Source organism: Melopsittacus undulatus, chromosome Z, assembly GCF_012275295.1.
Source record: "Melopsittacus undulatus isolate bMelUnd1 chromosome Z, bMelUnd1.mat.Z, whole genome shotgun sequence".
Classification (NCBI taxonomy): Eukaryota; Metazoa; Chordata; class Aves; order Psittaciformes; family Psittaculidae; genus Melopsittacus; species Melopsittacus undulatus.
This window is the reverse complement of record NC_047557.1, coordinates 26,440,435-26,463,986: the sequence shown is the minus strand read 5'-3', so window position 1 is coordinate 26,463,986 and position 23,552 is coordinate 26,440,435. Positions and strand designations below refer to the sequence as shown.

The following is a 23,552-nucleotide window of genomic DNA, read 5'->3' as shown; positions in this document are numbered from 1 at the left end:
ATTTTAATCACACATGCACTTTCTTTCCACGTGTGGTCTCGAGGGGTCTCTGATGGTCACCTATAGTCTTTCTCACTGTGTCCACTGATTGACCTCTGTGCTTGCACATGTGCAAAAGATTCTTGTGAATTACTTAACAACTGTGTCTGTGCTTCAGGTCAGTTTGTTCTGATTTGTTCCTTATCTTGAAGAACTGGCCCCATCTGTCTTGGTCACTCTTTTCTTATCTTCACAGCCGGCTGACTACAGAGGGGTAAACTGGCCCCATCTGTCTTGGTTACTTCTTCCTTATCTTCAAAAGTTATCCTTGTTTTATACATACCCAAGGCTGCACCTGCCCATCTTGCTCTCACAGAATCACAGAATCCCAAAAGTTGAAAGAGACCTCGAAAGATCATCTATTCCAACCCCCCTGCAAGAGCAGGGTAACCTAGAGTACATCACACAGGAACTTGTCCAGGTGGGCCTTGAATATCTCCAACGTAGGAGACTCCACAACCCCCCTGAGCAACCTGTTCCAGTGCTCTGTCACTCTTACAGTAAAGAAGTTCTTCCTGATGTTAACGTGAAACCTCCTATGCTCCAGTTTACACCCATTGCCCCTTGCTCTGTCACTGGATATCACTGAAAAAAGCCTAGCTCCATCATCCTGACACCCACCCTTTACATGTTTGTAAACACCGATGAGGTCACCCCTCAGTCTCCTCCAAGCTCAAGAGACCCAGCTCCTTCAGCCTCTGGTGTGTCAGCCACTCCTCCCAGTTTAGTGTCATCAGCGAACTTGCTGAGGGTACATTTGGTTCCCTCATCCAGGTCACTGATGAAAATATTAAACAGCACTGGTCCCAGCACCGGCTCCTGAGGGACTCCACTAGTCACAGACCTCCAGCTAGATTCTGCCCTATTGACCACAACTCTCTGCCTTCTTCCTTTCAACCAGTTCTTGATCCACCTCACTACCTGATCATCAAGCCCACACTTCCTTAGCTTACCTATGAGGATGCTGTGGGAGACAGTTATCAAATGCCTTACTGAAATCAAGAAGAACCACATCTACCGCTCTACCATCATCCCTCCACCTAGTCACTTCCTCATAGAAGGCTATAAGGTTGGTCAAACATGACTTCCTCCTGGTAAAACCACGTTGGCTGTTCTTAATGACCCCCTCATCCTTGATATGTCTAGAGATGGAGTCAAGAATAAGTTGTTCCATCACCTTTCCAGGACGGAGGTAAGGCTGACCGGTCTATAATTATGCGGGTCCTCCTTCTTGCCCTTCTTATAGACTGGTGTGGCATTTGCCATCCTCCAATCCTCAGGCACCTCTCCCATTTCCCACGACTTACCAAAGATGATGGAGAGTGGCCTAGCAATGACCTCCTCCAGCTCCCTCAGCACCCATGGATGTATTCCATCAGGACCCATCGACTTATAGATGTCCACATTGCATAGCTGATCCCTAACCCAATCCTCATCTACCAAAGCAAGCTCCTCCTTTGTCCTGACTCCTTCTGGGGCTACAGGAATCTGGGGCCCCCGGGGAGAGTCTGCAGGAGTAAATACAGAGCCAAAGAAAGCATTCAGCACCTCTGCCTTCCTTATACCCTCTGTCTCCAGGGCACCCACCTCGTTCAACAGTGGGCCTATATTGCCTCTTGTGTTAGTTTTATTTGCTATGTATTTGAAGAAGCCCTTTCTATTGTCCTTAATCCAACTAGCAAGATTAATTTCCAAGGAGGCCTTAGCTGTCATAATTGCCTCCCTACATCCTCTAACAACTGTCCTGTATTCCTCCCAGGTGGCCAGCCCCTCCTTCCATAATCCATAGATTCTCTTTTTCCACTTGAGTTTGCCCAGCAGTTCCTTGTTTAACCATGCTGGTCTCCTAGATCCCTTACTGGATTTACTACCCATTGGGACGCTCTGATCCTGAGCTTGGAAGAAGTGGTCCTTGAATGCTGACCAACTGTCATGAGCCCCTTTACCACCTAGTACCCTTTCCCATGAGACTTCACTTAGCAGTTGATTGAAGAAGTCAAAGTTGGCCCTTTGGAAATCCAGAACTGTGGCCTTGATAGGAATTCTATTCCTCCCACACAGGATCCTAAACTCCATCATCTCATGGTCACTGCAGCCAAGGCTGCCATTGACATAACCTAACAGCTTACAATTAACAGAGCGGTCTTAATTTACAAGTTAGCATTTTAGCTTACACAGCCACTAACAAAACCAGTGTGTTTTGATTCATTCTCTTCAGGTGCAGTTCATAGTCCCAGTTGTCCTCTCATCCTGCAGTTTATTCCCCCTGTTCCTAATGTGCCATCACTTTTTTTGGCAAGGGGTGATATTAGATCAGTTTCCTGGACCTGCTGAGTGCAGGATCTGGATTACATAAATCTGATTGTGTGACCAAGAGCAGTGGTGGGGACAGCTGGGACTCACCTCTGCAACTGCTGTGCAGCCCAGCCCTGCAGTGATTCACTAGGTGATTTACAGCAAACAGCCAGCATCTCCCAGGGAGCCTTCCTGGAGGAAAGAAGAGCTGCTCCCACAAACTCTCAAAGGGACATAGACTGAAAGAGGACAAACTGTACCTACTGCTTCTTGGTAGATGTGTTCTTTGCAAGCAGATGGAACCTTCATTACAGAGACACTCTATTTATTTATTGATGTATTTATTTGAAGTTAAGAGGCTATTTTGTAACCCAGACCATGTGACTATAGAATTACCCCTCTACATCGCCCAGGGAATGATGGCTGACCAGCTCCTCAGTCACACTGAAATAACAACATGCAGGTGTCAGCTCCCCCATCTCTAGGGGCTGAAATGGTGCATCAGCCAAAGCCAAAGTCATGCCACCTCAGAGTATGCATTAATTGTTCAATTAGAGCTGGCCAAAAGCCTGAATTCCTCCTCCCCACTGTGCCTTCTAGCTTTCAAAAGCTTGATTTGCCTCCTGAACACTTCACAATAGCTTTCCAAAATTTGAACTGAGACATCAAAACGCCTAGTTTGCTTGGTTAAAGCTTGAAATACTTCACTGCAACCCAGACTTCCGTTTATTCATGCTATAGCCTACAACACAGTCTGCAGTCTGTTAAAAAGCGATTTCTCCTGAGACTGAAATTGCGTCAGTACAAGAGACGTGCTGATCTCCCCTTCATAAGAATGTAGCAACCTTTCCATACAGAAATGAAACCTCTCAGAATTTCGGGCCCAGCGCCGCTCTCCCGGTGTTCCCCCGGGTGGTTTCACACCCAACTACGTCCCTGACCTACGACACCCCTCCGAAGGGGCGGTCCTGCTCCGCTGGCACGTACTCCCCCCGGGACCAACCGCGGCAGTAGGCGAGTGCTGCCGCTCGCTCGCAGAGCCCGGCCTCTTCTGCCCCGTGATGGCGGAGGCGGGGCCGAGCTGCCTTTCGAGTTGGTGGCCGCGGGCTGGCAGAGGCGCCGCGGCTGTGGTGCTATGGGCAGAGCCATGGGTTTGGCCGGGCTGTTGATGGGGCTCTTCCTCGTGTCCGCAGTGCTGGTGAGCACCAGCCTTCGCCACAGCGCCCCGCGGGCCGAACCCGGGCCGGAGCCGGCCGAGTGGGGGGACGCGTCTGGCGCCGGCCCCGAGGACTCTCTGTGGCCCCTGCCGCAGTGGGTCCGCACCTCGCGCCGTCAGCTACAGCTGGTCCCCGACCGCTTCCAGCTGCTGCATGGCGCCGGCTCCTCGGCGGGGCCGGCCTGCGGTCTGCTGCAGGACGCCTTCCGCAGGTGAGTGGCCGCGGGACGCGAGGGGGAGGACGGGGTGCTGCAGGCGGCGGCCCGGCGGCGGGAGCGGTTACCTCAGAGCCCCCGCGGCGCCTGTGCTTCCCCGGCAGGTACTACGAGTACATGTTCGGACAGTCCCGCTGGCGGAAGCGGAGCCGAGGGCCGCTCGGCGGCCGAGCGGACCCTGAGCTGTTGCAGCTGCAAGTGGTGATCGAGTCCCAGCACTCCGGCTGTCACAGCTACCCGCACCTCGGCTCCAGCGAGGCCTGTGAGTACTCCGCACAGCCGGGCACCGCGTGTCCATCTACTACTGCTCGCCTCCTCAGCGCTTGTGCCCTAGTCGTGTCCCGTGTAGAAGTCAGCAGATGGGGTGTTTTTAAGGAACTGCAAACCACGGTGGCGCTCGGGAGCATTTCACAATAGTACCGACCGGAAGACAAGTCTTGCTCTGGATGCCGTGGAAATCTCAGCCCGCAGTGAATCATAAAGCTGGTTAAAAGGGTAGCTTGTCATTCCCGCAGTTTAGCTAGGATTCAGTTCATTTACCTGCTGCTACCCTTCCTAGTAGCCGTCATTAAGAATCAGAGGTATTTTGCCGTGCGCTGCCCAGTTATGTATGGTGAGATCTATTTGTAGTCAGGAGATCATCCCTTCTTTCAGTACAGGGTGTTAAAGGCTGCATTTACTTATTGATCTGCTGCCCTTAGAAATAACTATATTTGAAAGCTACCTACAATGGCTCATATACATGGTATTTCTGTTATGTCAGGAAAACCAGAAAGTACTCGTTGGAACTTTCTGTTCATCATGCAGTGTTATAAATACACTTTCTTTCTACCATCAGATATAAGAAAGGATTTAAAACAGGGTGGTTATATTGGATTTGTTCTGCTCTGCTTCTTTAGTTCTGTGACTGAATTCCAGACTGGAGAAGTACTTTAAAATTGAGACCTAGACACCAGAGAAGTTTAACAGAAATAAGAATAAACTGAGTATTTCTTTTTGTCTGGGCAGGTTAGCCCAGAATTCAATATATTCAACTCATCTAGTTCTGTCCTGAGATAATCTTCTGTACTGTACAAGGCAGTTATTTAGTATCCAGGATACAGATCCTTAGAAAAAAATCCCTGTAATCTTAAGGTCATACATCTGTAGCAGCATTAATTCCACCAGACTTGTCATAGAATGTATTGATTTTAAATTCACTAAATCTTTTTTAGTCCATTTAACCAAGTCATTGGTTTTTGTGTGCAAGTTTGTTGTACATTTCAATGTAAATGAGGTAGAGCAGCAAAACTGCTAACACTTCAGAATTTTTCTGCCACTGGTTATTATACTGGTTATATTTACTACTGCTTGAACTTCAAACAGGTTTGTGAACTTTAAGCAAAACTGCTTCTTCTCATCTGTTAGAGAATCTGTCAGATCCTGTGAGTTTTAGGTTCCACTCCTCAGAACAGTCAGTTTTTTCCTCTGCTGTAGAAAAGGAGTTTCTGTTATAAATAAGAGTTTTCCTCATGTAGTAAGCTGAGCTCTCCAGGCTTCAAAAAGGTTTTACTTTTCTGTTTGCTCAGAGGACATATGCTGAAATACGCAGTTATTAGTCATTTACTGGATTGAGCAGTTTGACTCCTTTTCTTAATAGAGATGGTATGGATGAGTCAGTGACTATAGACTATATCCTACAGCAAGAGTATTGGGTATGTAACCAAAGTACAAGTTATCTGCTCTTCTCCATGCTGTCTTCTTGCCTGTTTATGTAAAAAGTTTCAAATAGCCATAAAAAACTTGTTCTGCACACATTTAAGGTATATGTTCACAAAAAAGTCTGCTGTCTCAGAAATAAATCCTGATGGAGCTACAAATTAGAACAGAAAGACCTGTGGAGATTCCAGTAGGCTTCTAAGTTCTCTTTCTCACCCAGAAATTCCAGTATAAGCAGTCTGTGCTTAGGTTAAAATGGAAACTTGAGGTACTTTCTTCATGTCCCTGAATGGCTTTTGTCTGGTAATTGAGATAAATGTTAAACTATTTAACTTATCTAGCTGTTCTTTTCTTCTGAGGCAGACCCGATAAATCATTGAACAGCAATTTACGTCCCTTTTTTTTTTCTCTGCCGCTTTGAGTGTGCGACTCTGGTTGGTTTATTATTGCTTTGGTGTTTAAATAATAATCTAAACCTGTAGATTTGTAGATAGAATTCATTTTTTATATATATGTATGTAATTTTAAAAAATGGATTTAGAAGATATTTCTTTCTTCACTAAAATTCTAAAATTTACTTAATCACTTTAAATGGAAAACCAAAATGTTTTGGGTTTGGGTTTTTTTTTTTTCATACATTCCTTTGTACTGTACTTCAGTACTCGAAATTAAAGGAGGACTGTTATGGACACCTTCAGATAGCATTCTTCATTTAACTTACTTTACTGTGTCTTGCTGTTCTGTACATATGCTCGTTAGATTGTAGGGTCTATTTTGGGCTTTGTTTGGGGTTTTTTCATCTTTGTAATTAGACCAAAGCACTTAACAATATTACTTAAAAAGCTATATCTCTAAAAAATTATGTAAGCAGAATCTATATAGAAGGAAGGTAAAAGAAGTAAACTTCGCAGTTAGGTCTGGCTTAGTTACCCAACCCTTATCACCTGTGTCTTAAATGCAAAACAATCACCTGCTGTATTTCCATTGAATCACAGAATATTTTGGGTTGGAAGAGACTTTAAGAGATCATCTGGTTCCAACCCCCCTGCTACAGGCAAGATCACCTTCCACTAAACCAGGTTGCTCAACGTTCCACCCAAACTTCTTGAGGTTTGCACTGGCCCATCTGTTGAGGTCTCTCTGGCATCCCTTCCCTCCAGTGTGGGAGTCTCACCACTGACAGTTGGGTTAAACTTGGTGGGAATTTTGGCCTGTGTGCCATTGACATTGCCGTTATTAAGCACCATATTTGTTTTATCATTTTACTGATTAACTCTTGACTCTCTTGACTAGTAGCTTGCATTATTTCAGGAGCACATAAATTGAAAATAGCTGCACAGTATTGCTGTTAAAACCAGCATTGATTAGAATTTAAAAAATAAATGGAGATGTGGCACTTGAAGGATCTCTAATGCCTGTTAGCATCATCCTGTCAGTCTGTGCTTTCTTAAGGAATAACTTCTTTCTTTTCTTTAGATCATTTAACTGTAACTGAGCCTGTGGCTACACTGAAAGCAGATGAGGTATGGGGTGCTTTAAGAGGTAAGCTGATACTTTTCCTATAGAGCTGCTTGTTTTGGGTTTATACAAACTCCATGAACCAGCTGACCACTGAGCTTTGCCCTCATTCAGTCTTTCATGGGAAGTATGCTTGGGCAGAGAGGCTGGAAGGGTGCACATACATGTGTTGGTCATAACTTCAGTCCGGGTGCTTGGCATCTCAGATCCAGTGGCACACTATCAGGCGCTTGCTGTGCCTGAAATCAGTCAGACCAATTAAATCATGGGTGCTAAAAAGCTCTCTGATTTACAGTGTGAAAAAAATTATTCTTGACATCACCTGATTGAACATGGTGGACATATCACCAAGAAGACCATAATGCTGAAGTTTCATGTTAGTCCAAATTAACAGATTTTTCATGCTCAATTAGAAACTTCACCAGTTCCAGAGATGACAGGAATATATGCTGACAACACCAGAGATTCCTGCCTTACACTCAGTAACTTCCATACTATTCAGGTGTTAATTTGGTACAGCTGAGCTATAATGCCAATATTTAGTATTTGTGTATAGAGTTTGAATGATTCTCCCTTTAGAATTTAACTGTGGTGCTTGAGCAATTAAGGAAACTGCTGAAGAGAAACAAACTCAGCTACATTCTTTCTAGCTGTGTGAATGCCTGTAAATAGTTATTGCCCTGTTTTTAACTGAAACTTGAAGGACAAGTACTGGGGTACACTCTAGATCCCTTTCATGTTCTTTTTTTTTTTTTTTATTTCCCAGGTTTGGAAACCTTCAGCCAGTTGGTTCATGAAGATGACTATGGAACTGTAAGTATAGCTATTAAACCACAGTCCTGATAAGACAACCACATTCCTTATTGGGTGCTTTTCTAGAAATAGCATAGCTACTAGGTTCATTCAATATTTTTTTTTTAGAAAAGTAACTTTGGAAAGCTGTTAACAGGCTGAAAAATAAATATGATGAAAATAAAATGGGAATTATAATTTTTAAATCTTGTTTTTTTAGTTTCTTGTCAATGAATCTGAAATTGACGATTTCCCAAGATTTGCTCATAGAGGAATCTTATTAGACTCTTCAAGACATTATTTACCAGTGAAATCTATTCTCACAAACCTGGTAAGTGGGTGATTTTATATCATTAATAATAAATGTTTTTTGTTGTTGTGTTCAGCCCATTGAAAGCAGCTGGAGCTGGTATGAAAGAACCTGTCTCCTCTGGCTGACTTCTAAAAAGACAGCTTCACCTTTGTTAACTGAAGGTCAGAACATACACTGGGAAGCAGTTGGGTGTGCAGACTTGGGATTAGTAAATCTGTAAAGGAGGCTGGGATCTGTGGTACCTTGGACTTTCTGTATTTTCTGTTGCCTAAACCAGTTCAGATATTTCCTGGAAGCATGTTTTGAGACATCTGACTTATCACCAAGCAACACATGGGAGACCTTGCAAGTCCTAGCTTCTGTGCCAGTGGTTGCAGAAAAATTCCAGTCTTTTCAATAACCAGGTTTTGGTAGTCCTTTCTTAGACTGCTAAGATCAAGCCAGTAGTTCAGTAGTACATAACGTGAGGAAAGAAACTACTGCTTTCTTTCACTGCATCCCTTCAAAAAGAAAATAAAAATACAAAACCACAAGTAAACAACAGAGAGACAAACAAAAACCCAAATAAAAAAAAAAAGCTTAAGTAAGCACACTGAGAACTGCATGCTCCCACTTTGATGGGAAGGTGATAAATTTGTGTAATCATAGCTTTGGGCTTTTTGTTTTTTACTCCCCTTTTCTGCTGTTGAAATCCTTGTTGCAGGGCTTATCTGGTGGGTTGAAATGAAGAAACCTTTGAGTGTTGGAATATGCCATTTCTTGTCTTTTCCAAGTTGAAGTAGTGTCAGAAATTTCCCTTTCATGTTGCAGAACTCTACAGAGCAGGCTAAAGATGGGCAGAGAGTGCAGGTAAAACTGGTCTTCATTTCTGAGATCCTTGAACTATGCTCAGAACTTGCCCCTCAATGGGTATTTACCACTTGTATTTCCCTTTAAGATCAGCCCCTGTTCAGCAGGTAGTGTTTTGTCTAGGGTTCCATTTGCAGCAGAGGATGCTTCAAAGACTCAAGTAGTTTGTGTCAGTGTTTGTGGTCTTTTCTAAAATACAGTGCCCAAAGAGTAACATGACTTTGGAGACTACCAACCACTGCTGTGTTTCTGTAACTGTTGTTACTGTTTTGTTTCCTTAAATTATGTCTGTGGCACTTAATACTTTTCCAGAGCTACACTTCCATGTCATTTTGCTGATTTAAGAACAAGTGTGTGTTTCTTCCCACCTCTGTGCCTGCTTGAATCCAGACCATCCTAATAAAAAGTAGCAGTAATCCCTTCACTACTTGTAGTGATTAGATGCTTAAGGCAGCAAATATATTTGTTGTGTTCAGCTGTTGTACTGTATTTCCAGGAAGGGCATTGTCATTGAGGAAGATGTGGCTGAGGTGAAGGTTAGGAGATACCATCTTTTCACATAGAAAATTGTATTTAGAAATGCATGAAGACATCTGGTAATTAAAACTTATGCTGTCTAATAAAACAGACAGTTTTGGGGGAATGGATTTGATAGGGGTTCTTGTTGAGATTTGTCACTTCTTTAAACACAGCTTGGTGAAAAAAAGGAATGAGTAGGGGTGAAAGTAATTGTTCTGTGGCAAGGGATTGGAAGCAACTGTGTTGCAATTACTTAGTCATGAACAATGTAGAGAACTTACTTTGCATGCAGCACACAATACTTGGAGTAACTAATAAACCTGCATGACTCGGGGTATGTGTGTAACTGTCCATCTGGAGTCATAATTCTAAAACAAGTGTGTTACCATTTATCTTCAAGCTCAAAAAAGGGTAGTACTGATATTGTACTGATTGAAAATACAACGGGAATGCTACCTTCTGCAGGGAAAATGCATGTTTTATTTTGCATGCATTTGAAATGGATTCTGCAGAAGCCAGTAACAGGTAGGGATGTACCAAATAATAGGAAGCTCTCTCATGTTGTTTAGTTTTCAGGTTTCAAAGTATTTAGGTGGAAAAGTATACGTTTTTCTGTAAGCTGAAATGGTGCAAAGAGAATTACCCAGATACGTTCTGACGTGGAAAAAACTAATAAACATTTGTAGCAGATCCTCTTCTACCAGCCAGTGTAGCATGACTGTTGACAGGAGTGGTGCAAATAGATGACAGAGCCATAGTAGCATAAACAGGCTCATGTATTTTTGGTGTATACTTCTAGGATTTGTGAAACATGGTATGCTTTTTCTTTGGGTTTTGTTTTGTTCTTTTTGTTTGTTGTGGTTTTTTGTTGTTGCTTTAGGCATGCAGGATATACTGGGACAAGACCACCATTTTCTTACAGGTTTTCTGTGTGAGGTGCTTAACTAGACTGTTGTATTATTTGTTACAGGATGCCATGGCTTTTAACAAGTTCAACGTTCTCCACTGGCATATAGTAGATGATCAGTCATTCCCTTACCAGAGCATTTATTTCCCTGAGTTAAGTGACAAGGTGAGTAAACATTATTGAAGCGGGGTGGGAGGGCAGATATCAGGCACATCTTTCATTAAAATAAAATGCAGAGGCTACCAGAATACATGTGCTTTGGCTGATAGATAATGAAACAGTACCAGCGGACCAGTAACCAGCAAGTCCAAGTTTAGGATCCTACCTGAATGTCTGTTGGACTGTGTTCAACTCTTCCTTGGTGGATGCATGGTAAATGACCTTCCTAACTCTTGTACAAATTTGCTAGTGACAGTGATCCTCAGTGTTTGCAGGTCTTCAAGCTGTAGTGATGTGCAAGTAAGTTGCTGTGGTGAACACTGCTTGGATTTCTGTTCTTTTATTTAACTGGTAGACTTCCTGCCACTCAGACAAATGTAAGAGATTTTCCTGTCAGCTCTAGGTTTAGAACCACTGCAGTGTTAGTGCTTTTACTCTGTCTGAGATCTAGCTAACTTTACAAAACATAACATAGAATCATAGAATCATAGAATAGTTAGGATTGGAAAGGACCTCAAGATCATCTAGTTCCAACCCCCCTGCCATGGGCAGGGACACCTCACACTAAACCATGTCACCCAAGGCTTCATCCAACCTGGTCTTGAACACTGCCAGGGATGGAGCATTCACCACCTCCTCGGGCAACCCATTCCAGTGCCTCACCACCCTAACAGTAAAGAATTTCTTCCTTATATCCAGTCTAAACCTCCACTGTTTAAGTTTCAACTCGTTACCCCTTGTCCTATCATTACAGTCCCTGATGAATAGTCCCTCTCCAGCATCCCTGTAGGTCCCCTTCAGATACTGGAAGGCTGCTATGAGGTCTCCATGCAGCCTTCTCTTCTCCAGGCTGAACAGCCCCAACTTTCTCAGCCTGTCTTCATATGGGAGGTGCTCCAGTCCCCTGATCATCCTCATGGCCCTCCTCTGGACTTGTTCTAACAGTACCATGTCCTTTTTAAGTTGATAAAAGGTCCAAAAGTGAGAGATTGTTTTCTAAAATGTTTATAGTGCGATGTATCTCTGTATTTCCAGATTCACAGCAGATTTTGTTAATTACTGAAAGCTATCATGAGGTTCTTGTTCAGTGATGGTACAGTACTAGCCAAATCAAGCATGAATAATTAAGTAGACTGAGTCTAAGCACAAGATTTGTGATTCTGTTTTAAAACTCTTGCTGGAGTCTGACCCTCATGAAAATTATGTAGGCAGTGCTTGAGCAGATGCCATGAATAATTTTATAATTTGAAATTGTAAACGTTGCATGGTACAGGCAGATTATTTTTCCTAGTACACGGCTGTGGAGTTCTCTCCTGTTCCCCACTGAGAGCTGGAGAGGGAGACAGCCTTTTTCTGAATAGCCTTTTGAAAGGCTTCTTGTTTACCATTATCTTTTTTGAGTAACTCAACTGTGGAAACTGTTTCCAGATAAACGGAAGCTTAAGATGCTATTAATCATGGAGTCATGATGTAGTTTGGCTCTTTGGCAAGCATGTGTTTCACCAAACTGTAGCAGTGGCTAATTTGTCACATTTGTTGGCTGCATGGGAACAGAATAATGCTCAAATTCAGCGTCACAAAACAAATGTGTCCTGATGCTAAATTGATCACTGTATCAAACCTGACAAGCAGAGGCGTGGAAGAAGACACTATTCTTTCCAACTTGGCAGAATTTTTCCATTAGTCTTGCATGTCATGTAGCAAGAGCCCCACGTTTCAGAATTGGTGATGCAGAGGTGGAAGGGAAAACTGATTTGCCTCTGTACAGAAGAACTGAAAAATGTATCTTTCAAAAAGTCTGATGGAATAGCAACTAGCTTTTCTGGTTTCTTCAGTAACTGTGAGCTAAGGAGGTAAGGATGGTCTCCTCAGGAGATTCAGTTTAGTGTGGGAAAAGGGATTAACTTTAATGCTTGTGTTTTGTTTTTCTCAGTAGTAAATTGGAAAGTTCTGTCAAGTGTAGTTGCACATGTGATAAATCAGAAAAAGACAACTTGTAAAACTGCTCTGTTGTCTAAATTATAACACTTCAATCCTAATTTTGTGAGCTGCTGGTATAACATTCTGTAAACTGCCTCTAAATGTGAATTTGCTTTACAGGGAGCATACTCCTATAACCACATCTATACTCCGTCTGATGTCCGTCTTGTGATTGAGTATGCCCGGTTAAGAGGCATTAGAGTTATCCCAGAGTTTGATACACCAGGACACACGCAATCTTGGGGAAAAGGTATGTCCAAAAAAGTATTAATGGTTAAGAGATTGTGAAAAGTGGGGTGTAGCAAGCAAACAAAATGTTGAAAACCAGCCTTTTAAGTGCTTTGGAAGGCCCTGTGTAAGTGGCAATCAAGGGCCTGACTCGGTGATGGTCATGAGGTTTACGTGTTAGAGGAACCAAGGTGAGTGGAGAAAGCTGACAATTCTTGTGTTGGACATGTGTGTGATGCACAGATAATATCCTGTCTGCCTTAGACTTCCTGTTGTTGTTCTCCCCCCATCCAGTACTCTTGAGTTTAGTGTAACAAGGCAGTGGCTTGAAATACTGAGTTGCTGTCTCTAGTATGGAGATTTCTGCTTTGGAAAGGCTCTTTTCAAAGTGGTTGATGTTTCTCTCTCCTAGTAAACTGGTAATCTGCTAGTGTAAAAAACAGCAAAGTTGGATGCCTCTTCACTCTTTCTTCTGGGTTTCAGAGTAATACTTTTGATAGAGAATCAAATCCTGAAAGTGGTGGTGTTTACGTGTACTCAAGGACCAAGCAATTTTTTGCTTTAATTCAAAGCACACTGACTGTGATTTCACTGCAGTTAATGTAAGATAATTTTGACCAAACTGGAAATGATGAAGATTTTTCTAGCATTTCATAGCTCTAGCTTTAACCAGGGGGTAAATCTTATGCTCATCCAGTGGGGATGTGGCTACAGTGTTGGAAGATGCCTCAGGCTCTTTCTCAGGAATTTAAAATGAGAAGAAAAGGAACAAGGTAAAAACTAAATTTGCTGAACATTCTTTCTAAGACTTCATCCCATGTGGTCTTTGCTATTACAGAGCAGTAAGAAAAGTCAGCAGCTTGCCTGGTGATACATGAGGAAGTCTGCATTCATATTAAGAGCAAGGTTCAGCTCCCTTGCCTAAAATAAATTGTTCCTGATAGCTTCTTGTAGAACAGCTTTTTTTAACATGATGCACAGGAGCCAGGCTTGGTTTTGCCTGTGAACCTGCATAACTATGCTTTGCTTATGTTTGAATTCAAGTTATTACTGGGAAGTCTTAAGGCATGTGAGGATGGTAATTGAAGCAATCGACCACTAGGGCCCTGTTTGGGGAAAACATGCTCAGAGTAGGAAACAAGCAGCCAGGAAAGTGCTGCTGGAACCACAGTTTAAGAAATAAATTGGACTTGGGAATCTCCAACCTACATATAATAAACTTTTCCCTGTTTTGTTATCCTGTCTCATGTTGCTTCACGTATCTTGACTTGAGAATTAGTGCTTTGTTTTGGTCTCTGTCTAACCTTCCTTGTGTAAATTCCTGGCAGACCAGGGTAGGACATCTGTCTCAAGCCATATAGCTCTCACCTACTTAGATGTTAACAAAGCAGAGTAATAAAAAGAGGAGAGGCCTCTGGATCACATTAATTTTATTTGGCTTTCTTCTACTTGGCTTCCTTCCTAGATACATCAAAGGGTGTTTTTTTAATTCAAGTAGTCATCCAGAAGCTGTGTTTAATGACATGCTCCATAAGTTAATGTGTGTTAAATCACAAATCTGAAAGTCAGAGTCCTGATTTCCAGTTAAAGGGTTCTTCAGCTTTTGTCAGATTATTTCATCCCACCTCTATTTGATTACACTTAGAATAGGTGAGCACTTAAGTCATGAATATTAACCTTTTTAATATAGGTAGCTGCTTCTTCCTGGTAGCAAAGTTAGCATGCAAACTACTGAATGGAACTGAATATCCTCTATTAATTGTTTCTATTAGGTCAAAAAGATCTTCTCACTCCTTGTTACAAAGAAGAACAGCCAACTGGGTCCTTTGGACCTGTAAATCCGATTTTGAATACAACTTATGACTTCATGACTAAATTCTTCAAAGAGATCAGCAGTGTATTTCCAGATGCATACATTCATTTGGGAGGAGATGAAGTGAACTTCAGTTGTTGGTACGGTGACAGTTCAAAGAGTAAATATGTAGTGCCTCTTAAACCTGCATAAATGGATAAATTGTGGAACTCAGTTGTGTGAAACAGTTTTCACCACTTTACCCAAAGATCCCCACTCCTAGTTCTGTAACTACAGGCAGAGTGCTTGTGATCCTCAACAAACAAGGATGTTGTGCAGAATTCTGCTTTGGCTAGTAGCTTCACAAATGTCAGGTACTCCAAAGGATTTCTTTATGAAAATTAACTTGGCAGGAAAGAGAACTAGCATCGTAGAAAAGTACTATTAAGATAATTAACATATAAATGCTTTGTTTTAGAGGAAAAGCAGTTATTTCCATTGAGTTCCACCTTCCAGAAAATCTGCTCACATTAAGTATTGCAGTACTGACTCCTGTGTGCTTGTATAAGTAGTATGGCATATGGTAAGAGTTCTTCAGTTGGTTGTAGATTTTCACTATCGTGGTTGTAGTTTGAATATTGTAGAGTCTCTCTGCTAGAGTAATTAATAATACAGAATTTGGAGCAGATCTAATTGGATGAGTATTCAAATTGATCTTGTTAGTATTTGTATGCTCTCTTGAAACATCAAATCTGAACACTAAGGAATTGCTTTAATTTTGAAAAAGAAAATTTCTGACAAATGCTTTATCAGAAAAATGTTGGTTTGCTTTTGGGGGCATTTTCCCAAATGCTTTATGTAACCCCTTCAGATCCCCTGGTACTATCTATAGCTGCTTAGCTCCTAGACCTGCTGGCACAACCTTCACAAAAAGTCACAGAAAAGCCAGGAACCCCAGAGCTCTTAGGGGTTTGAAACAGCCTGCCAGAGGCTGCTTCAGCACATGCACTCCAGTAGTTCTACCACAGAAGGAGGACTATTGGATTTATTTCAGATGAAGATGAAACTGTTTCAAAAAAACCTAAATCATGTCAGCCTGCTGCTCTGTTGTACAATCCGGGCAATGGTGTACCTAATGCATCAGCTAGTGTGGTGGCACTAGCTGATGGTAGCATCACGTACGTGGAAATGGCTGGGAAATCTGGTTTAAAATGAAACAAAATTATTCTGTCTAGTTTTAATTAATTAGTTTTGTTGTTATTTAAGGAAATCTAACCCTGATGTGAAAGAGTTCATGAAGAAGCAAGGATTTGGCATTGACTATGCTAAACTGGAATCTTACTATATTCAGAAGTATGTTGTTTTTTTAATTCTTGCTCAACTTTTTACAGTCACTGTTTGAGGGTGGTGTTGAGGTGCAGATACTGAAGCTGACATAGGTTAGCCTATATTGTTTTCAAAAATTGCTATGTATTGGGGAGTATCCACTTTCTTGTATTTTAATACACTGAGTGTAAAATTAACAGCTTTAAAATGTGGGACACAACAAGGATAAGTAAGCTAGTTCTATGCACACTCTGGATGTCTCAGACTATATCTGCTGTAATGTTGGTACAGAAGGTGGGGAAGAAGAATCCTAAGGTTTTTGCAGCCATTTAATTCTCTTGGTCTTAAATAACATATATTTAGACATGTGTATGAGTTGCTGGTAGTTCTGAACATCAGTTTGTGTTACTGCACAGACTCTCCTTATGCGTGGGAGAACATGCTTTTTGAGGCAGAGCACTGAATGCCAAAACCAGAAAATATTCTTGGTCGTCCATACAGTGCTGGAGAGTGATGCACAGTGAATGCCTAATCTACTTTAGGGTAGAATACATTGCTACTTCATGTGCCTGTACCGGTTTCGTTGAAGGTCACAAACATGATCTTATTTCTAAATTCCAGGATTTTGGACATTGTTTCCTCCTATAACAAAGGATACATGGTCTGGCAGGAAGTGTTTGATAACAAAGCACAGGTAAGATGGGAAGATGAGTAAGATACTGTTGCATAACAGCACAATATTGTGAGAGGCTTCTGAAGCAGACTATTAAGTAGTTACGGTTATGACTGTTAAAGCAAGTCTAGTGTGAGGCCTACCTTAGAATTATTTATTGAAGATGTAAAGTAGGTGGAACAGGAACACCAGTATTAAAGGTGGACACAGGTAGCACAATGTGCTTTAGAGCATCACACTAAAAGTTAGGGAAGCTTCTATGAGCTGCTCCTTTTTTTTTCTTTCCCTCCTCACATAACTCTGCATCTGCACTACTAACATCAGGTGCTCAGCTTTTCAGAACTGATCATATAACTGGTCCATGTAGGTACCCTCTTAGGGCATGAACTGTTTATAGTATAACCTAGGCCTCACTCTCAGTACGAACTCTATTTAAAACCAGCAAAGAGCTAACCAGCTTTAGCTTGGGGGAGGGGGCAAATATGACAAAAGGAACTTCCAAACTTTTCCTCTCCAAAACAAAATACACAGTTTTGAAATCCATCATCCTTTTCCCTGATAATAGCAATTAGGATTGTCTTAAATGTTTTTGGGTTTTGTTGTTTGATTTGTTTTGGTTTTTTTTCACCTTTTAGCTGAAACCAGACACTGTAGTTCAAGTGTGGATGGCAAACAACTATGCTCATGAACTGGGCAGTGTCACTGGAGCTGGGTTCACTGCTATCCTGGCAGCTCCCTGGTACTTAGACTACATTAGTTATGGGCAAGACTGGAAGAAATACTACAGCGTCGAACCACTTAACTTCCCTGGTTTGTTACTTTTTTTTATATACATATTCTATGAATGGAAGTCTTTGGTAAGGTGTAAATGGAAAGAGTAAGGCTAATTAGAGTGGTTGTGCAGTCACTATGATCTGATTCACTGTCACTGGAGGACATTAATGTCAGCTAGAACTCTGGAAAATTCTCAAAAAATGAAAACTGTGACTCTCCATTTCCACTCCACACAGGAGTGTTACCTTCCTCAAGAATCTGGCACTGGTGCTTGTATGAGGCAGGAAGCTGGTCTAGTTGGCCAGATGCATCGTGCATTAGGGGCAGAGTTGTGCAAAATGGCTGGAAGACAGACGGTGAATTCCTGTATTAGCAAGCTTCTGGAGTATCAGGCTGTTCTAGAAAAAGATGTGTTCTCTCCCTCTGGCTAAAGCTGAGACAAACACCTTAATGTTTTTCCTGGGGGTTTCATTTTGTGCAAGGTAGGCTTTCAAAGCGGATTAGGAAGAACACCTGACTTCTTAGCTTTTTCAAGGAATGTGCTGTGTGTGATAGAATGAACAGTTTAAATCAAGACTGAAATCTCTGAAGAATGTCAGAAAGCTGAGGAATGTCTTCAGAGGATAAAGGGTAAAATCCTTTCCAACAGAGAATGTAAATTGATTCTCTGGACAAATGGTCCAGTACTTCTCACATTCAGTAACAAGACTACCAGAACATCAAGTTAGTGCTCAGGATAGATATTTTATATGATAAAACAAACAACTGAACATTAATCCTCTCTCAGTATTGGAAAATTAAATTGTTGATATATGCCTATTTTTTTGGCAAACAGAAATAATAACTTTCTGCTTTTGAATTCAGGATCTGAAAAACAGAAAAAGCTTTTAATAGGTGGAGAAGCCTGCCTATGGGGGGAATTCGTGGATGCAACTAACCTCACACCAAGATTATGGTATGAACTGCTTTATCATTAGATTTTATAAAGACAGCTACAAGAAACATTAATTAATCCAGCAGGACTGTATGTTAGTGATAATAGTGTTCTGTGCTGAACCTGAGCAGGTATGAATATTGATGCTTCTGGATATACAAGACCTGGTATTAAGAACTTTAACCTGTTCTTGGTTGCAGACTACACCTCCTCTGAACCTTAGTATATCTTTACAGGCCTCGAGCAAGTGCTGTAGGAGAAAGACTCTGGAGCAGCCGTAATGTAACTGACTTAGAGGACGCCTATAAAAGACTGACTAATCATCGATGCCGCATGCTCCGGTAAGATTACTAGCTATAGTAAAGCTTGGTTCTCACACGTTATAGATAAAGTGGAGTTCAAGTACAGGCCTAAACTGCTGGCTTGGAAAGGAAGGGAGGAGAGCTAGCAGTGTAATCTAACTAGGTAAATGTCATCCCACAGAGGGTTTTGTATCCACGGAAGAGGAAGAACAGATGCAAAACAGTTTAGAACTCCTGCCTTAACATAACTAACATTTTCAGAACTTTTTCTTCAGGGAAATTCTAGAATCCATCTCTGTCTCTTTCCTTTAAAGGAAAAACACCACCATAATTGGGATTAGGGTTTTGGGTTTTTTTTCAGACAAAAATAATATTAAAGGGTATGTGGGAGGATTACACAGGACAGGAGAGCTATTCTTTCAGGTACTGCTTTATATAAGGGACTGAAAAGGGTGGAGAAGGAGCCCCTGATGAAATTTAATTCATTAAAAAAAAAACCAAAACAAAGTCGGTCCACAACATCCTCTTCTCTATAGTTCTTTCCTCAAAGTACCTAGATAGGTTACTGGTTAATAATTGCTAGTGCTGTCTTTGTATATTTGCAGCTGTAAAAGGAAGTGATTTCTAAGTCTTAAATCCAAATCTGACTCCACTTAACAGAATGGTGCGTGTCTTGATGGGACTTAGAGAAAACATTGATCCAACTGAACAGTAAAGTATATGGTGGCTGTACCTCTAGGATTAGGATTTTAAAATGAAATAAACCATATTTCTTATAAATAAAACTGCTGCATCTCCTCTTCTTTCTTAGTGCTGGCACTAAGGTATTGCTGTATAGGAAGCTGATACAGGTGACTGTAGCTGCCCTGATAGTGCTAGCATGAGAGATGCAGAATGGGGAGGCAGACTAAGGACTACTCCTTGTACTTGTTGCACACTTTTGCCTTAAACTACTTCCTGGTGCTCAAACTGCTTTGCTGGCAGCAAACAATTCCTGTTATAAATAGACTTATGTTAATAAAAGAACATGTCCTCTTGAAAATGATTCCTTATATATTGGCTTTGTACCAGAAAAACACTAGAGAAACCATCTGCTTTCCCCAATGAAATGAGTGTTCCTTGGAGCCCCAATTCTGCTGTCTTTCATATATATGGGGCTTCCTTAGCACTGTGTGAACTCAAGAGCTTATTTAATAATGCTGTTGTAGCCTTGGAGCATGAGCAAAGGACTGTGTCTCTACTGATATTTTCATACACAGCATGTAAAGACTGTGGTGATGGTAGCAGTCCAAAGGGTCTTTGAAAAAGAGGAAGAAACATCCCTGTCTTGTTCTGCAGCTGCAGACCAGGCACTGAGAGAATGGGTAGGTGGAACTTTTGTAACAGCTAGATCATAGTCAAAGGAAGAACAGTACCTCTGCCTATGCAAGTCTGAAGCCACTGCTGTTGAAACAATACCAGCTACTGTTTTCACAGTACTCTGATCTAAACTAGGCTTCCTGTAGGAGACAACAACCCAAATTGCAGAGAAACGATGATGGGAGAAGGGAAACAAAAAGGCAGACTTATATGCCAGAGACCTAGGCAACAACCTTGTCTTTTACTGAGAGTAGGTTTTGCCTTGGGCAAGCAACTGTTAGGCTGAGCTATTTCATTATTCAGTTTCTTTCATTGCAGCTCGTAAGTACAATTTAAACACCAGCATGTATTATCCTACAGTGTAGCAGTTAGGGTCTAGCTCATGAGAATTTCAACTACAATTACTGTAACTGTGAAACCTGTTCTTTTACTATACTATCTTACTGCACCATCACAAACTACAGGGTTTTTTTTGTTTATTTTTTAAGGCTACATGAGAACAGAATAATTTATGATAGCGTAGCTGGAAAAAATCATGTTCACCGAAACTGGCTCCCTCTGAAAATGAATAAAAATTACATAATTAGAACCACATATGAAGGAAACATTAGGGGTAGGGTCTGCAGGAAGATCAAATGTCACTGAATTCGTATTTTCACATTCTTAAGACTTCTCAGTGAAATCAATACATTTTGCAGAACACTGACACAACTAGCTGCTGAATTTAAGCTTTTCAACCTGTTTTCTAATGTCCTGGTACATCTAATTGAAACAGAACTGTACATAACTGAAGTACAATAAACAGTAGAATAGGGCCCTTTTTCACGCTCTAAATAGGCCATCTGTTATTTCTTGGAAGTAGTTTTGTTTATACAAAGATTAAAATAGAGTGCCAGTATCTCTCTTCCTTCCTACACAACCAGCCAGTTGTTTGATGATAATAATACCCATTCCACTTTATTTTAACAGCCGTGGGATATCAGCTGAACCTGTGTTTGTTGGATACTGTGCCCATGAAGCAAGGGGATAGTAACTGCTGCAAAGACTTCTTGTCAGAGCCTGAAGTGCCTCTGGGGTATGAATATATATAGGTACATGCAGTTTTGTATTTGAACCAAGACTTAAAATTTTCACTTTTAGCATAAAGCTACTTGACATTCTTGTTAAGAGTTAAAATGATGGTTTTTAGCTTTCATTAGAAATGGGGATTCTTCACTGTGAAATACAGACACCACAGTTACCAGTTTACTTAACATTCTAAACCTGAGGGAAAATAAAGCTATGACACCATTACGTTATTTAAATAAAAAGCAAATTGTCTTTTTTATTTCAAAGTTATCTTATAATTTGCCACTTTTCTATATAACCAGGTAACTGTAAAACAGAAATTGTTACACATAGCAACTCAGAGCCATAACAGCTTAAATCACTCATTTCTAAAGGTCAACAAAAAAAAAATCAAAGGCAGAAGGTAGGGATCACTGTCCTAGGAGAACTCTGCCTTTCTTGTATTTTTTTTGCACAGATGTTGCTGAATTTGCAGAAACACCCTTTCCACTTACTGCTAAAGCAAACTTGGGTAGAGGTTACACCCAGTCCTGAACTCTGGTTCAAATTTGTTTCTAACAATATAGGAAGCAATACGTACAGTTGTACAGTTTAAAATGCTTATTAATGGTATTTTTTTCAACTGCAGACAAGTCAAGATACAGACTGCCAAACCTGTAAAGTTATTTCACTTACAGACATGATTTGAGACTTACACTGAAGTAAGTAAACTTCAGGAACTTTACTTACTTCAGTAAGTAAACAGTCCTAATGGCATATTAAGGTGCACTTAGTGCTCACTTCTGTGAAGAGGATTTGCATCACTTCTCATTACAGGTACCTACAAGATAAGAATCTGCAAAGCAGCAAATTGTGGTTGCATATCTGGTTCAGCTGCTTTGCAATTACAAGGCTGTACTAGAAGAACATAGTCTCTTGAAACCTTCCTTGGACATTTAAAAGCACAGTCTGTTCACAAGGCTGCTGATTCATCATTCACCACAACCAGCTGGTCTCACAAGAACATACTGGAGTACATAAATAGGCTTCTGAAAATATTTAAGAGGGAGGACAAAAAATACCTTTATTATTCTACCGAGTAAAGCAATCACACCAACCCCATCCTCCTCTGAAGCAGTGCACTTTGTTCTTGACTGTTCAGGGCTTGGTAGCTGGCAAGCTCCAAAGTGAAGGTTGCTGAGCCTGATGTTAGAGAACGTAAAACTGTTGAGTAGCCCTGGACAAAATGGAGAATATACATTACTCAGCTTAGGATAATGGGAAGGTAAATTAGCACAAAAGATGCTTAGGTGAGAGAAAGACAGAAGGATACTGCAACATATTAGTAAGTTATTTTTTTTAATGTTAGTGTATTAAAAGTGCAACCTCATACACTTAAAAAAAACTGTTCTCTGTAAAACCTGTTTCAGTAGTACTTACTAATTCTCTGACTTACGGTTGAAAACATGCTGGTTTAACAATCTGAATCAGGCACAAAAACACTACTAGATTTGTGGGCGCTTGCTTCAGACCTTCAGTAACTAAAATACTTTACTTTAAAAATCATTCCAAACTTCTTCACCCATAACAGCAGGAAAAGTGAACTGAATCCTAATTATTTTTAAGAATATAAAAAAAGGTCAGATTTCTGTTTTACCTTTAGTAAGAAAATCACATACCATCATTTCTGCTAGTGGAACAGTAGCAATCACAACTCTGTTATCTTGACGACTCTGGATTTCCTGAACACTGCCTCTCCGCTGTGCAAGGTCAGCAAGTGCTGCACTGAGGTGATCTTCACTTACTGTGATTTCTAGGTTCATTAAGGGCTCCAGTATTTGAATACCTGCTTTTTTTAAAGCCTGCATGGGACAGAAGGAGAGTTACATTCAAGCCTTTTGTGGTAGTTTGATTTTTGTTTTTAAATAAGTACTTGCATAACTAGAGCTAACACTGCCTCCCACTTCTAAAAGCTATGAAGGCCCCAGTGGCCTATGAAGGCATTTCACTGTCAGAGAACAATTATGAGATACATATTTTCCCAGTAGTATATCATGGTGCAGCATCATACAGATGGCATCTGTGATCTTCTGCAGCAGTTTACAGTTTCACTGTACCTTTTGCACACAACGGGAGACACAGGCTGATAGCATTGTATGGGAGGTGTCAGGATGCATTGTCAGTGATTGCACTGTCACATCTATATCCTGAACTGGGAATCCAAGCAAAGGCCCTAGGAGAAGAGGGAGGGGGTGGGGGGGGGTCGGGAGGGTGTGTGTGAAATCACAAGAAAGAAAAAAAATTGCAGGGTTAACTCAATTATGAGGGATGTATCACAGAGTAGGTTATCTCCCTCCAGCCCAGGACTCTCAACCATACCAAAAACCTGTATTAGACTGGCTGGGAGGCCTGAACCATATCTGAGAAAAAACACAAGAGTTTTTTCCTATAGAGAACATGGCCAGATATATTTTATTTATTTATGGGCTTTTAAAGTACTTAATGGCATGAATTTTAGGCTGGAGATGGCACAATTCTCAAGTGTCCTCAGGGAGCACGAAAAAAGCACACAGTCAAGAATCATTCTACAACCAGAGAGGAGACATGCTTTCCAACT

The 23,552-nt window shown here is 41.1% G+C and overlaps 2 protein-coding genes across 4 annotated transcripts in view; one reads left to right on the top strand and one right to left on the bottom strand.

Moving 5' to 3' along the window:
• The first annotated feature begins 3,334 nt into the window (after positions 1-3,334).
• HEXB (hexosaminidase subunit beta) lies at positions 3,335-21,186 on the top strand. Its single transcript, XM_005141138.3, has 14 exons — positions 3,335-3,762; positions 3,870-4,027; positions 6,940-7,005; positions 7,748-7,794; positions 7,994-8,104; positions 10,425-10,526; positions 12,621-12,750; positions 14,501-14,681; positions 15,787-15,873; positions 16,468-16,540; positions 17,155-17,329; positions 18,158-18,248; positions 18,464-18,568; positions 20,858-21,186. The coding sequence occupies exons 1-14, from the start codon at positions 3,470-3,472 to the stop codon at positions 20,916-20,918; spliced, it is 1,680 nt and encodes a 559-aa protein (XP_005141195.3). The 5' UTR covers positions 3,335-3,469; the 3' UTR covers positions 20,919-21,186.
• The window catches only part of GFM2 (GTP dependent ribosome recycling factor mitochondrial 2), a 25,388-nt gene continuing 15,997 nt past the window's right edge, over positions 14,162-23,552 (bottom strand). The window contains exons 20-23 of one of the 3 annotated variants that reach the window (XM_034072689.1): positions 23,053-23,168; positions 22,615-22,797; positions 22,018-22,172; positions 14,162-14,725 (exon numbers count right to left, since the gene is read on the bottom strand). In XM_034072689.1, coding sequence (XP_033928580.1) covers positions 22,044-22,172; positions 22,615-22,797; positions 23,053-23,168 — 428 coding nt within the window. In that variant the 3' untranslated portion in view covers positions 14,162-14,725; positions 22,018-22,043. Of the gene's footprint in view, positions 14,726-20,383; positions 20,447-21,199; positions 22,173-22,614; positions 22,798-23,052; positions 23,169-23,552 lie in introns of those variants that run through there. The other 2 variants (XM_034072690.1, XM_034072688.1) reach the window with 2 other exon arrangements.